Source organism: Amblyomma americanum, chromosome 1, assembly GCF_052857255.1.
Source record: "Amblyomma americanum isolate KBUSLIRL-KWMA chromosome 1, ASM5285725v1, whole genome shotgun sequence".
Taxonomy (NCBI): domain Eukaryota; kingdom Metazoa; phylum Arthropoda; class Arachnida; order Ixodida; family Ixodidae; genus Amblyomma; species Amblyomma americanum.
In genome coordinates this window covers 203,951,051-203,967,271 of record NC_135497.1, presented here as the reverse complement: position 1 = coordinate 203,967,271, position 16,221 = coordinate 203,951,051, and the positions used below count along the sequence as shown (strand labels likewise).

The 16,221-nt window shown below is 43.7% G+C and overlaps 1 protein-coding gene across 5 annotated transcripts in view; it reads left to right on the top strand.

Moving 5' to 3' along the window:
• Positions 1-16,221, top strand: part of LOC144114513 (RUN and FYVE domain-containing protein 2) — a 72,652-nt gene that overhangs the window by 22,843 nt on the left and 33,588 nt on the right. For 2 of the 5 annotated variants that reach the window (XM_077648309.1, XM_077648308.1), the window contains 3 exons: positions 2,183-2,254; positions 6,116-6,287; positions 13,846-13,920. In XM_077648309.1, coding sequence (XP_077504435.1) covers positions 2,183-2,254; positions 6,116-6,287; positions 13,846-13,920 — 319 coding nt within the window. Of the gene's footprint in view, positions 1-2,182; positions 2,255-6,115; positions 6,288-13,803; positions 13,925-16,221 lie in introns of all 5 variants that reach the window. The other 3 variants (XM_077648307.1, XM_077648305.1, XM_077648306.1) reach the window with 2 other exon arrangements.

Here is a 16,221-nt window from a genome sequence, read left to right as displayed (position 1 = left end):
CTCGAACTGCCTGTTGGGTGTGAGTGCATACCGTGGTGCCACCTCTCAGCAGTGCCTGCGTGGTGCTGGAAGAGTGATCATGTGTGTCGCTGTCCTGCTTTTCAATATATCTCAGGCCATTTAGCTTTCATGTTTACATCTTTGCTGTCCCGTTTACAGTTCATCTGAGGCATTAAATCTACTTTTTTTTGGCGACAAAGCATTCCTGCTGAGAGAACGAGCTGTCGCAAAATAACACGGCAAGTTTTATCTGCTGCCAAAACTGTGCACCGACCAACATTTCCCAGCTCTCATTCAGCACATGTGTTGTTACCATTACGGACAACACCAAAGCTGTTGCACTAATAACTAGAGGTAAGCGATGGCCACCAGATCACTAAACCTAGGCAAAAAAGGAATTTCTATGTGGTAGATGCTGAGCTGTGCAGAATGCCAAGCTGTGCAGAATGCCAAGCCATATATGTACAGTAAAAATCAAATTAAGGTCAGTTGGTTTCGGTTTGTGCCAGCGGATGCAGTGCTGCTCGATTGCACGCTTGAACTAATTTAAAGTAGGCGAGTAGGATAGTGGGGATATTGCCAGTTCTTGGATGGCTTAAACTGGCCAGTTCTTGGATGTCTTAAATGCTTAAACTGTGGAGTCATGTTTCAGCCTATGCCTTCAGCGTCGGCTGCTACTTACCAAGCAGTTTAGTGACACATGAACATAATCTTGCTTACTGAAATGATTGTTGCTCACACCTTAGTATGAACTTGCTTTTTTTGCAGTGCTTTTTTTGCCTGCGTAAGTAACCATGATTCTCACAGTTTTCTATCTTTTGAATCAAAATTGTAGCTGGCACAGAGCTCTATCACATGATTTGGGCACTGAGGCACTAATAAACCGTTGTGACAGACTCGTCAAGAATGCGCTGCCATTACCATGACAACAGATGATCGCAATGCGCAGTGCAGGAGTTTGCTAACCTGAAAAAATAAACAGAATAGTGCGACCTGTGTCTTTTAAAGAGCAGAGATTCTTTGCAGCACCCTCTGGTCCGCAGGCAAAAGGAGTCACACGATCCCCCTTGTGGCACAAAGTCCACACTAGCGCCATTCGCTCCAGTGGCTGAGCTCGCGCCCAGTACAGATGAACTTAAAATGACGACACCGTTACAAAGTGCATCTATACCATTTCACTGAAGCTGCTTTACTTTGGCAAGGCACCCATAGCATGCTAGCTTCCATTGCATGTGTACAAGACAGGGTACTGATTGGTGGCAGCCACTTTGGCACTAAGTGATGAAATGGGCTTGTGCAGTGTTATTTTTTCTGACCCCTTGGTCTATTAGTGCCTAGCGTTTTATATGTGGATTAACCTTCTTTTACATGGGCTGATTTCTATAATTATTTCTCCCATTTGTCTTGCCAGTGAATGAGAGTTGCCCTTTGGAGAGCAGTAGGAGGCAGTGGAAAAACTGTTGCAAAACACCCTAAAGAGTCAATTGTTAAGGGCCCTGAACAGGTTTGGACATTGTGAGGAAATGTGCACAATATCTGGAACACATGATTATGTCCAAATATTACCGTTTAATGTATCACAGGGAGTCTTCAGGTTCAAACAGTCATTTGTGTACACTTAGTAGCTGTGTAACGAGGGCATTGTGGCATAAACAGTATAAGTGGCTTGCATTGACTGTAAGAAACTGTGTGAGAGTTGGCAGTGTTCACGGATACAGAGCATACAAAGTCAGAGTAACCAAGATTTGAGATCATGGTGTAGCAAAAACACATGCACAATTAAAGTAGCGCCAGTGTGGCTAATGGCTTTGACGTGTGTTCACAACTTTCAAAATGTGCAGCAGCCTGTGTGCTCTCACACCTTTCAGAAAATGTGCAGAAGCCTCTTGCACTGAGATTAGGGCAATCATTCAGGAAGAAGGTAACAGTAAGCAGGGAGGCTGAGTTCATTTCCTTAAGATTCCTGCAACTAGCTACATTACATTAACAGTTTTGAAACATCCTTGCTGGGGACTCTCTTGAAATGTTGAAGTGGGAAATGCTTCTTGGATAGCTCTGTACAAGTTAGTGATGGCAAAGTTTTTGGCTAAGTGTAGTTAGGTACCTTTGAGGAGAGTAAAAAAAAAAAAGCTGCATCGTTGACTTGTAGTGTATTCTTTCTCATCTGACTCCTTCTTTACAGTGTGGAACCAGCAAGTATGACAGCAGTGTTGGACCAAAAAAATTACATTGAGGAGCTGAACCGTCACCTGAAGTAAGAAATTTTTTTTTTTTTGCCTTGGATTCTCTTTCTGAGGATTCCAGATGAATTAGTAGTTGGAGTTTTTCAGCACATTTAGGAAGAAATTGAACTTTCTTTCAATCACTGGATGTTAGGCATCAGTCTGTTTGCCAAGCTGTGTGAGCTTCTTAGTTAATAGAATCATGTGAAGCAAAGAAGCCTAGAACTGCATTTCATTATTGCGATATTAAAAATGGTGCTGGTGGTTTTGTATTTCAGCTTTTCACATCACAGTCGAAAGCAATGCTTACATTTAGCATTAATTCAAGGAAGCGTAAATTTGTTAACTGCCAATTGAAGCAGCTGATTTTTTTATTTTGCTTTTTATCCAAATTTTAATTTGGTGGCTTGTGGTTTGCGGTGCTTCGCTACTGATTGGGAGAACCCAGCTTTAATCCCAGCCATGGTGGCTGTGTTTCGATGAAGATGAAATGCAAAAGTCACCCTATTCTGTGTAATGTCATTGCATGTTAAAAAACTCCAGGTGGTCTAAATTAATCCGGAGCCCTCCACTATGGCGTTCCTGATAATGCATAGGTCGCTTTGGGGCGTTAAACACCACAAGTCAATTTTATGCAGGTTATATTTCTTCATTAAGCCAAAGGCTGTGGACAGCTTTAAAGGGTCTCTGAAAAAGATGTTTGAGGTTGGCTATAATGCGCTTGCATTATGTAGAGTATAGGCCAATGAGCGTTCATGCCGTGTACAAGACCTCAAAAGCAAGCCGATCATTTACAATATATTTTTAAAAATTCGCGCTTCTATGCCTCGGGGCGACCAGCGGTGCCAGGCTTTCGCCCGAATCTGCGCGCAACGTGTCATGCAGCATTCATTATGTCAGCAGCGGAGGGCAATCATTGGTTCGCCATGCCAACTCTTTCTGACGTCACGCAGCTACCATGGCTACGGCTGGAAGTTCCACCCCCTGGAGTATCCCGCATGCGTCGGCAGCCAGCGCAGGGGCCGAGTGGGTGGGGCTGGTGGGGGAGCGCCGAGATTTCAGTGTGCAAAAGTGACCAGAGGAAAGAGAGAAAGGCGTGAAAACGCAGCAATTCAAATTTTAACATCAGATAAGTCAGCGTCCACAAAACGCATTAAAAAATTCTGGCTGGAGGATATGTGTGAAGCGGCACCCTTTATCATTCTAGACATATCGCAACATTATTGAGATCCCCTTTCGGAGCCTTTTTAACCAAAACCTCATTTGTGTAGTGACATGTAGGTGGCACTGTTGCAAGTGGAACACATGTTGTTATTCCTTTTTATTTTCAACAGTATGCATGAGTGGTGACAAATCTGTAAATTAGTATTTCTATTTTACGTGTGCTAGAGAACGTGCTTCTGCTGTAAAGCCTGCTTTACCATGGCAACTTTCACTTATAGAAATGTTTAGAAAGTCTGTCACTTTTCTGGTATCGTTCAAAGGAAAAAAAATAAGGTTTGCAGTCCCAGTTAATTCAGGATACATTGTGTTTAGCTCTGTAGGCATCATATTTGATTTGCTTGGCATGCAGTTTGGGCCATTGTGAAGGCTTGGAATTTGCCCCCATGCTTCTTGACAGTACTTGACAGGCTTAGCTTTTATGTGGGAAAATTGACAGCTGTCCTTGCATTATGCTTGCCTTAGAAAGCAAGATATGCAGTAGAATCTCGATGATACAAATATTTGTTTCATCCAAAATTTGTATCATCCAAACAAATCAGTATGTGGAAGTATGGGAAATGCATTCATGCAGATCTGTTTATGGCAGATGGGATTTATTTATGGCCACCACTCACTGCTTGAGGTGTGTACCATGTGATTGACAGATCACGACGACAACGACGTATACAGAGTGCACGCCACCGCTCGCTTGCTACGTTGCAGATGTGTTCGCAGTGCTTAGTACTTTAGGATACAGGAGCAACTCTCGTGCTCGTATCATTCGCGCTGGCGCTATTTCCGCTATTTCCCGAGTTTTGCGTACGTGCTTTAAAATGTCGTTTACAAAATGGCTGCGCCCTTCGAAGCAGGACCTCTCGCCTCGGACTGAATTCGGCGTTGTTGCTGCCGTCTTCAGTACCTTCACTGGCCATAATTTGGACACCTGGCTTTCGCTTTGACTAATGTCGCCTATAATAAAGCGTATGAATGATAGATTCACTTAATTTTTTCTATTAAGAGTGACGATTCTGTCACATTTAGCCCTAAAGGGAAGCATCAGTTTGTTGGCAAAAATGCTTTCCATGCTAACCGCCAGATGACGCCACTAGGCTCATCATATCGTTCTGTCTCCATTTTCATGCGCTGAACTAAAGCTACGAACGTGACCAGTGGTGTAACGTGAGGCAAAATGCTTGTGTTTAGCGTACATTGCTTCCCTTTAGCTTGCGTTTAGCAAAATGCTTGCGTTTAATGCGAGCAGACGACATGCAGGTGGCTAGGCACGGAAGAACACGTCTAACATGATCTCCCGATTGGCTGAGGAGGTAGTGCTGCAAATTAGTTATGGGATGGAGTATATGCCTGCTAATCGTACAAACTGTTTGCCCAGTGCCGCCTCCGTCACAATGTGCCTCGTGCTAGCTTCCTCTCATGCTCGCGTCGTGCTTGATTCGCGAATTTCACGGGGAGAAGAGCGGCTGCGACACCTGCAGTCTCACTTGCTCCGCGAAGATCAAGGGAACCGCGCGCCCTCCAATTAGAGTGCAATCCGATTCCGCGGGGAGCCCCTGCGCATGCGCAAAGTGTCCTGAGGATGTCACAAGGTGCCAGGCACCGGCCAGCTGTTCGCGCCCTTGCTCCGTCGGGACCAATCAGCGCGTGCGCAATAGTGGCGCACGGAAACGGACCGCGCTATGCTAAATCTCTCTACTGATGCACGCCACCGAGCGCGGTTACGGCGCGTTCACACCGCGGGCAGCGCAGCTGCAGACATCTGGCAATTACAGATCTGGGCAGTATGCTTCCGCCTGCTCGCGTCTGTTGCCGCGAGCATGTGCAGACCGGTTCCACAATATGTGCGGTAGCGCTGGCATGCGACGCGGAGTCGGGACTTCGATTAGGCGCGTGCGTCGTTGTGATCCCGGACTACGAAGGGAGAGTTACAGAAACGTTATTCTCTCGGGACGAATATTTCAAGATTTTGAATACCAAACATTTGGTTCGATTCGAACATTTACTATTTGACTGAATATTCGAAATTATCGAATATTTGCACAGGCCTAATTTTGCTGCTGTCTCTTTGTACATTCGGGACAAAAAGACGTCATAGATGAGTTCTGTTGCTTCAGGTTTGTGCAGCAGAAGCTGTCTAAGCACGGCAAGAACTCTCAAAACCATATACGCGTATGCAGTGTGCCAACCGACTGAGACTATCAGCCCCGTCATTTAAATGGCTGCTTTTAAGCTTGAGTTCAACTTTATTCGATCAAGTTTTCCATCCCCTTTTTGAGATTTCACTGTACTCATTATATGGCAGCTTGGCTATTGGCAACGGTGTTCTGGCAAGTGTAACTGAGGTCCAAAAAAATTGCGCAATCAGTTGTGATGCATCCGAAATTTTACGTCGCTCTTATACATTGGCTCTATAGGGCATGTTGCAGTTCTGTGAAAAAGTCCAATTAATCGAGAATGTCCAAAAATTAAGGGGTCCGAATTTTCGTTTGGTCACTGTACTCATTTGTCGTCCTTTTGAGCTCCACTGCACTAGAGCATCACAGTGCATATTATTTTTGCTGCTTAATTAGTGAGTAATCTACTTCTTTGTAATTTTCTGCTGCACTAAGATAGGTTCCTAAGGTTTTACTAACATTTTGTGTTTTGTGATGGCTGTTTTTTTTTTCTCGTTTTAGTGCTACTGTAACAAACTTGCAGCAGAAAGTAGAACAGCTACAGACAACCAATGCACTCATGAAGGAAGACCTGGCCATCAGCAAAAATCAGATACTCTCTCTGGAGGAGGAGAATCGTGTTCTTAGAGAGCACCAAGATTCCATCGTTGAAGACCATCAGCGCAAGCTTCAGGTATGCTGTGCTTTTTTTTTTTTTTGCCCTGTGCCTTTTTTGCACTTTTCTATCTTCTTTAGAAGAAAGCATGCAGGACTGTTTTCATTTGCCCCAAACTTCTGAAAAAATTTTTTCTGCACTATTTGTAGTTTCCATTATTGGTTGTGGTGCCTTATCACAAAATGTAAATATAAACTGCTAGTTTTTTATGCTTTAGTACACTGTACAAGTGGCATATTGTGCTTTAAAGGGACACTAAAAGGGAATACTATACATACTAAGTCAGGCTAAACTGATAGGGTAGGATCACCTGATTGCAAATAGATTATTTTTACCAAAAACAACGCTTTTATAAGCCAGAAAATTCTAAAGGCAAGGTACACACGGCGCTGCCATTTGCAGATTCATGCAGCAGCGACAAGTGACGTATTCATGAGTGAACGCTGTTTCACAGTCTCGATGGGCAAATACTGTCGAAATACAGAAGCCTCCTTTGACGACCTTGAAGAAACCAGAAAATTTGTTCGTCTTGTCAGAAGTTCGCCTTAACAGAAGTGCCCCTATAAAAGTTGTGTGAGCATGCTAGGTGTGTCGAAATACATGTTACATGAAAACAATTAATAAAATAGCCTTTCAGAGAGGATAATTGCAAATAGAGCATTTATTGCACTGTATGTGAAATGAGGTGAAGACAGAGCATGAAACAAACTTATCTTATTTGAAAATGGCATTGGTATTTTTCTTTTTTATTGTTTCTTTTTCTCACTGTATCCCACAGTGGCTGCTATTTATGTGTTTTCTTCTGATTTTTGCCTTCTATCCTGCACCGAATGATTCGAAGGTGCCCAGCAGGGTAGCCGCGCATCTCTCTTGTCTTGCTTCTTCTGCGGCATAGTTACCCATTCCACGAGCAGGCACATACACACCTTTCCGTACATTGCAGGCGGTGTGCATGGCAACGATATCTGGCCACCTCTACGCTGGGATAAATGCATGTTGCAATGCCGCGTCTGTTGAAAATGTGGCCCCGGAGTTTTTAAGCCCTATTTGAACAAGGGGGTGAACTTTAAGCATACTCATCTTTTAGTCTGCGGGAGGCAATGTACAGAACGCGACATGTGCATGATGCTGATGTCTGACCATGTCATGTCTCTGCGCCAGCATAGGTGCGATGGTGCCCTGCCTTTCCCACACCGGCCAGAGAAAGCAGTGCAAAGAGCATAGCTGGCAGTGCGAAGAGTTTCGTAATTAAGACAGTGCAAAGAAGACGACGGAGACTAAGGTTAATTGCAAACACCAGCACCGAAGCTTTTGCCTCGCATTCTGTGCACTCGGGCTGCATGTAGCCATTGTGCACAGCGAGTTCAGAACTGCTAGCTTTCAACGATAGTCATGCTATGTGCTTGCTACGCGCTGGTGAAGAGGTTTCGTTGTCACTTCAGCTGTCGAATCAGCTATTTTGCAGGCTGTAGGCGTTATGAAATTGCAAAGTGCTTGTTTTCTGTATGTGCTTGTGCAGACGCACATACACGCACATCATCAACGTGTGAAACGCTATGCGAGCGCACGGTCTGCACAGTGGAAAGGCAAATATGCTCTTGCTGTAAAGTATCAGTACAACATGTATGCACCGTCACCTCTCATTTGGCTCATTAAACTAAAAAGTTTCCTAGTGCGGGTCGTCATGCCCATAATACATGAGGCACCTGCGCACGAGGCATGGTTTTCCGCCAGAAAAACGTTCTGCCAGCTGGTAGGTGTTCATCAAGATTTTGCGTGCATCCCCTGCCTACAGCTATAGCTGGCAGGTGGCAGATCATAGTTGGGCACAACATATCCTGATTCGTTTCTGCTTACAGCCAACAGGAAGCAATTCATGAAGATAGAAATCTCACTGACCATGTGCACAACAGAGTCAATCTCAAGGGTTGTCTGTAATCATACTTACTGCATAATAGTCAACAAACACGCGATAATCGATGGCACAGTGCTTCACTTGATGAGAAATGCACATGCAATTTTTTACTCAAATGTCTTTTGAATGAATATGTTAGAGCACGGTAGCTGCTTGCGTGCTTTTGAAGATACAATTCACAATAGCAGACAACGCACCACAGGCTACACAATCGCGTTATTGTCGCCGATGTGTACATGCGTGAGCGCAATCAGCAGTTTGTTCTGCAGTCTGCGGCTGCACGTGAACTCGATAACTTCACATAGTTTCTTTAGCACCCACAAGCTTGCAACAAGCTGCAGATGTACGAATTGCAGCGAAGAGCCCCTATCGAAGTAGTGTTGAGCAGAGGCGGTCTGCACTTGCACCTTTTCGCCGTGGCCACTGATGTTGACTTTCGGTTTTCGGTTTCCGGCCAGGTTTCCTGTGTTTGAAAGCCTCTGATTGGTTGGATTGCAAAAATGTCATAGAAATGACGTTGCGGCATATCATTTTCCTCAGGCACTTTGAATGTGGGTGTTTCGGGACTTTCATTTGCAGTTTTTTTTTATCAAAACAGCCACCTTTCCACATAGAAAAAATGTCGCCAATGTTCTTGAGGAATAATGTATCCATTTTGTCTAGTTTGGTATTATCCTTTAGTGTCTCTTTGAACCATATGTTGACTGTCTGCAGTGGCTCTTAGTGTCTTTCAAAGGAAAGCTTAACTATGGAGTAGGAAATAGTTACCAGTTTCGGAATGGAATGGTTTCACTAGGATTGGCAAAAGCAACATTTTCTCTTTTTTAACAACCTGTGCTTGCATGTCACCTGTATTATGTTTTGCAATAGGGCTGATACATCATTCCAAAACACTCATTAAACCACATTATTAACTTTAATGCACCTTTGGTGAGGTTCTGAACTCTTTCCTTACCACACCTGTTCAAATCGTTCAGATCATGAAATCGCTCATTCTGCGTGATCCGACCTGCTTCTGGACAAGCAACGCCAATTACAGTAGAATCTCGTTACAACGAACTTCACGGGACCGCCGAATTTAATTCGTTATTTTGAAATATCGTAGTACTGAAAAACCTTTATTTTCATGTCAGTAATGCATCACAAGAACTAAAATTACGTACCTTTGCAGCAGATTTATGTATTGGTAAGTAAATAATAAACGATAACGCTGGGTACAATTTATTGCTTGAAGTCTGTTATCTTCTTCTGGCGAGTAGACAAGCGCTGCAGGACGAACGCCTCCACATCCTCGACCTTCCTGTGCACGTCATCGGGGACATCTTTTCAGCGCCCGAGGAATGATCGGGTCTTTTCTAGAAAGACTAGGACATCCGAGCCGGAAACAATCCCTTCCTCTTCGTGCGCTGATCCAGTGTCGGGATCGTCTTCGTCGCTACTACATTCTTGCTCATGCACTTGATTCACGATGTCTTCGGTGGTGAGCTCCGCGGATGTAGCCGCCACACTGTCGCTGTCCACATAATTCGAAAGTCGCTGTCCACGGTAGTTGCCCAGCCGCAGACGTTTTCTTGAGGGAGCTACTCTCGATGTAGTTTTATGATCTTGTCCCGATCTTTGAGCATCGTTGTATTTGTTGACTGTGTGATGTCAAGCTCCCTGCACAAGTCCACTTGCTTTTTTCCAGCATTCAGCTGCAACAGAATGTCCGCTTTTTCTTTAAGCGAAAACTGGCGTCGCTTCTTTTTAACGCGGGGGCCAGGAGAACTCATTGTCAGCAAAGCTAATGCACAACACAATCACAGCGCCGATAACTTTGCAGATCCTACCGTTCGCTGTCGACGTTGTGACACTGCGCTGAATAGGCTTGACTACGGCGCAGTATGCGACCACACGCTGGATGGATGATAATGGCCTTACCCTTTGTATCGGGCGGCAGCTTGCGCCACCTATTATTATTAATTCAACGCGACACTAGTGTTGATGCCGATGCCGCTGGGGCTGTATCCGTTGCAACGGGTTCCCCAGCGCATAGCTGCTGCTTCGGATGATGATGATAGGCGTCAGCTTCAGGGATTTGGTACGAAACTTTGACGGAACTTCGCAATAACGAAGCGTCTTGCGATGATTGCAAGATTAAATTACACACGTTATTCTGAAATATTCGGTAATTTGAAATTCGTAGTAGTGAAAGTTTTTTACATTTAAAATATAGGCATTTTGGCGGGGATTTTAAAAAATTCGTAAATCTGAAAATTTTGTTAATCTGATGTTCGTAGTAACGAGGTTTTACTGTAGTATGTTTGAAAAGGATCCGGTAGTTTCCCATCTGGTTTTTTTCATCATCCATTTTAGGGAGTACTTTTATACTTACCGCAAAACGTGTCAACGTGGAGCGATCACAGCGAGCATGCCATTTGAGGTGACATTCTCGTCTTGCACTGATCATGCTCAGCAGTGGCAGTGTTCTTGCAATTCCACTGCACTGGCACTTGGCCTTGTAGCTGCAACAGCTTTGTGCGTAAAGGTGACATTCATTTGCCTTTTTTTAGTTCGGACAGAGATGACTGCTCCGTCCAGCCCAGACGATAGACAGTGCCCATCTGTAACTTTTGTTGCTGCCATTGCTGAAGATGTTTGCTACTTTCCAAGCCTCTCTGAAGGTACTGGGCATGTTCTGAATGATTCCGTGCCACCAGCAGCGTAACAGATTGAAATTTCTCCAAGACTGCCAGGGTTTTACCTTGGCACTTCACTGCAGGTTAGCCTAAAGCACTTCGTGCGAGCAGTTAATTTTTTTCTGATGGGAAAGTTTAGCATGAAGAGCTCTGTAACTTTTAACACTCATTTCTGACATTTTCTGACTGAATAGATTCAATATCATTGTGAATTTTTGTGTGTCTCAAACTTTGCCAAAGATTTTTTTTTCTTTGTAAGCAATGCATGTCCTGCTTTTTCCTTATGTCATTACAAAGGGAGCTCTATTAGTTACACTATGATATGCTTGCAATAAAGCAAATATTTTAAATTTATAGGTAAATAAGTTTTTTTACACGCACCACCCTGAAATTGCCTGTTTTCCCACGGTAAGGAAAGAGTTAAAGGGACACTGAGGACAAATTCTTGTTGGCGTATATGATGCATTGCCGCATTTATATGTTAAAGAGGCTACTTTCACTGAAAATGTAGCTGGTGTAAGCTAGAAAAAGCAAAAAATTAAATACAGATGTTGCTGTTGCGGCCATTTTCCCAAGCAAGTGGCTATGACATCTATACATTGTTTTTGTGGATCTGTAAAATTAGACTACACCACCTCCACTTCTAGACAATGGAAGTTTTAGCACCATTTTGGAGGATGGAAAAAATAGCACCAAACACCAGTTAGGTTAGATTTTCCTCACAGTACCGCCAGCACACTGTGGCAGCACAAATGCCAGCTGGGGTGGCTTCCCCATATCACAATGGTGTCATGTGGACAATAGTTCACCAGAAGAAAAGCTACCACCATTTTCACCACGTCCGTGTCAGCCAACTTGAGTTGGTCAGCCATTGCTTCTAGGGCACTGTCAACAGGTGCGAGAGATGCAAGCGCTTGTTGGCCTCCCTGGCACAGAGGCCGCACTCCCAGGCGGCGCGAGCATCTCCCAGGTGGCACTGTTTGCGACTGTAAGATAAAGGTGCGGACCTGCTGGAGCGGCTTAGTGGTTTAGGTGTTCGGCTGCTAAGCTCAAGGACATGGGATTGAATCCCATCCGCGGCGGCCACATTTTGATGGAGGCAAAATGTAATGATTGCAGGCATGGCAGTGTTACAGAGAACTCATTATGCATTTACTCGCATAATGAAGCTACTTTTTTTTTGTTTCCGGAAAAGGAGACAATAATTTAGTGAAGGGAGGGGGGAGGGTTCATTACACGGAAAAAAGTTGCGACAGATTTTTTTTAAGAGTCGAAAGTTCATATCATACGTCCATCCGTCAGTCCAACATCTGTCCTCATCATCAACAGCAACAGAAGCGTGCAGTCAATAAGTTGCATCCCCTCGTTCGTGTCACTGGTGTTTATCACCGTTCACTTCAAAAATCAAAAAGTGTTTGCTGTATCACGACACGACCGCATGATTTTGTGATAGTCAACGGCCCCCTTCAAATTACCTTCAAGGTGGTGCTTCAACATATTTAGACAGTTGTCAAATTTAGTACAACACATCCTTGTTGCTGTCCTGTTGACCATTGGCCTATTACATAAGCTGAGACACTTTTTAAGACTTGTTGTTGATGAAGAAGCAACACAGATGCCAACACCTACTGCCAAAAGTGTGACGTGGTTGCCCTGGTATTCATAGTACAAAAAGAAATGTAGACAAGTGAAATGGAGGCAACCAGTACTGCTTACTTTCAACTTACTTTCAGTTCATAGAGCAGGCGTTAAATACTCGACATCAAAACAAGGGACAGAAAAAATATGCAAGTAAGACTCAAAAGACAAATGGAAATGACAAGGCAAAAGCCCCATGAATGCCTGCAATTACAACCGATTGCCCTGTGCTGACACCACCCACCCTTAAAGAAGGCATCTTCCCTTTTTTTTTTTTTCAGTCAAGAAATTTATGATGTGCTGATATACTACCAGTCATGTTTTTGTATTGTGTGAAGATTTTTAGTGTTTTTGTGGCTTTTGATTTTTTTATTATGGAGACAAATTCTTGATGATGGTTTGCCACTGCAGGCATGCAAGAGCCCTTGCCCTATCATTTTCATCTTGCATTTTATTTTGACTCCGTAGAAATAGAGGAATTTGGAAGTTTGTGTTGGGGGTTGTCCCTTATTTGTTTATTGACATTTTTTGGGTACTGAGGCTAAAATACTTGCTGAATTGTTGCATTGCATTGCTGCATTACAGACTAAATCACTTATGCCTATTTGCAGAATAGCGGAAGTTAGTATGCCACATTTTATGACCTGCTAAACACAGGTATCATAGTATTGGGAGAATCATGGAAAGATAGGTCCCCTTTAAGTGGCTAATTTTTGGCACGCAGTATTCTTCTGTTGTGAAGTAGTATCTCTGAGCTTGTAACAGTTCATGGAAATCATGCATTCCCTTCTTTAAAAATCAGTTATCACCAGCTTGAAATCCTAATATTGTGTATCTTGTTTACTGTGTCTACATGCCATCACCCATAATAATGTACAAGAAAGCCATGTCTACGGTATTTTCTGTGTTTTGCCACATACATCCTAGTGCAAGATACAAGCTGATAGATTAGCACATGCTCTCACCAGCTCTAATTGTTGCATTTTGGCAAATGAGTGCAACATAAATACATCCAGCTGTGTGTCCGTGCCTTAGCTTTGAAAAGGTGTGTGACCGCATGTAAAGAAACTGTTACGACTGTTTCCTTCTTGAAAAGCCAATTGAATTTTTTCTAACCACTTGGGAAGGTTTCTTTTTTTTCTGTGAATCACTACTGTAAAATGTACCTATATCATGCAGAAATAAACATTTTATACTTGTGTGGGACATGTGCAGCTTTTGTTTTGTCATATTTTTTAAGGTCAGTGGAAAATAACTAGTTTCTTTCTTTTTTTTCTTGGTTTCCTGTGCCCTAATGAAACAGAATGCAAAGGCAGACATGTGTGCTGAACGGGAGACGTTGCAGGCAAACCAGGCTGGCTTGGACTCGCTGTACACAGAGGTCCGGAGGCAGCTTTCCGAGGAAGTGGACAGGAGACAGGCAAGTTTCTAGAGATGCACTTGTTGCTTTGCATTGTGAGAAATCCTGCTACAGCTGTGGGAATAGCTGTAGAAAGGCTGCTTTGAAAGCACCTCAGGAGAATACACTAGAGACAGCATGACAGGTCACAGGTTACAGGAGTAACAGTTTCTCCCTACCGCAAATTTGTCATGCAGAGCATTTTTTTACCTTTATTTAGCCTTTTGCTAGAAGTGTAAACCATGTCAAAAGACGTCTCTAGGAACCCATTAGCCCAGTGCTAAGCCACATATCGCTCATGCATGCAGCCTCACTGTGTGCTCTCTGAGACAGTGTGCCACCACGAGTCTGCGCTTGTCATTTGGATTTTTCATTCTAGAGAAAAGCTTGGGTTTAAGGACAGTGGTCATATCTTTTAGCTTAGGAGACTTCATCCTGGTGCAGCCACTTGAAGGGAACCCAACTCACACGTGCGCGAAGCATCTTTACTTTTCTAAGCAGTATCGCAGGAGGCAGAGTATGCATTCATGCTGTCAAAGTGGTGCACAAGGATGCTTGAAACAGCTCAACTTTTCTAGTCTGGCCTCCCGCCTCTCTCTGAACTGTGTACTATAATATCTGGTATGCAGTCCATACCTGGTGTATAGTCTGCAAGTGTAAATTTTGGCTACTAGAGAGTTTTTTTTGCTAGATAGTCCACACACAGTGCATAGTCTACAGGGGCCGTGTGCAATCCGCGTATAAAAGTTAGGTTGCACATGCTGATTTGTATGATCCGGGCTGTTGGAGCAAAACGAATTTGTCTTTTGTACAAAGAAATAAGACTCGTAATTGTCTTTGGTACCTTCACTGTTACTATCTTCACCGAGCGCAGATGTTTACCAAGCCGGCTTTAACAAAGCCATTGACGCTAACTTGACAAAAGATCACTTTCCAGGATCCTACCACCCACTTGCACATGTCTGTGTTGCTTCATGGTCCTCAATATTGAGAACAACTAGTGCTAATTACCGTATTTACTCGCATAATTTGTGTACCCCCAACTTTTCACCCGGATTCTTAAAAAAAAAAAACTTTTACGCACATATTTTGTATGCTTTGCTGTGCCAGACCACCAGCATGTATGCAGGTGCGCGCAAGGCAGGCTTGGGAAGACTGGTGCAGCCGCGTCGCCGTGTGCAGTTGCTAAAGTTGCGAGTAGCAAGGGTACGAATTATGTGCCATTTACCTAGCTTGCTCGTGCTGGCGATCGCTCTCCCGGACGATCATTTGCGCACGTGCCCGAATCCAAAAGTACCGAAAGGTTTGTTCTTCGGTTTGCCGCTAGTCAGCCAGGCCGTACGCGAGGGCGCCATTTTATCGCTCCCGTTACCTCCTTTGCCTCCCATGGCTGGCTTCACAATTTTATCGTTGCGCGTTTATTGTTTCAGCTGCGCATATGCCGTTATGCTATCTCGCGGGGAACTACATAACGTGGGGTGGGGCGGGGCGGTAGTTGGTATGCGTGTTGTATTTGGAGTCATTTTTTTTTTTGCCAGCGAAGGATGTGAGATGGGGGCCCGGTCTACGTATAGACGCCATAATTCAGTATAAACTGCGTGTTATGACCTTTGTTGTGTTTTTTAGAACGTGTTCAGAAAATTTTCACGTAATTTGCACATCTCCTTTTTGAAGCCTTAATTTAGAGAAAAAAAAGTGCCTAAGTTATGGAAGTAAATACTGTTGTGTGCGTGAAACTAGCCAGGCATGTAATGGTAACAGAAGCAGAATGCAAGTATCACAGAACCTGTGATAGGATTTCATGGGGCATTTGAGGCTATGTTGGGCGATATTGAAAAAAAACCTCTTTATAGTCTGTAACTGTAGATGGTTCGCAAAGCAGAGAATTTCAACTTTTAAACATGTATAGCTTGTGGACTGTATACTGGAATTTACTGGAATTGGGAAAAGCTACTGGAAGCACTCTTATTAGATAAACCGAGAGCATGCTGTAGGTGGAATCGTCATGAAAAAAACCTGAAGGGATCGAAAAGTGTGTTCCATTTAATAAATGTTTTGCTAACTGTGACCTGCAGTGTAGGCCACAGTGTACCTAGACTACACTCTAGACTACACTGTCTGTTACAGTGGTACCTAGAGTATACTGTCTACTGCTTGACCATTTGTACAATCCCACATTGCTGCTTCTTTATTTTTTATTTTTTAGTGTGTTTGTGAGCACATTCTCCTCTCCTCTCAAGCAAAGGAGCTGGCTGGTGTTTTCACGTTATTTCTGTGATTTCTGTAGCACACTGTAAGCTAATAACATGAATGGTGGTGGTG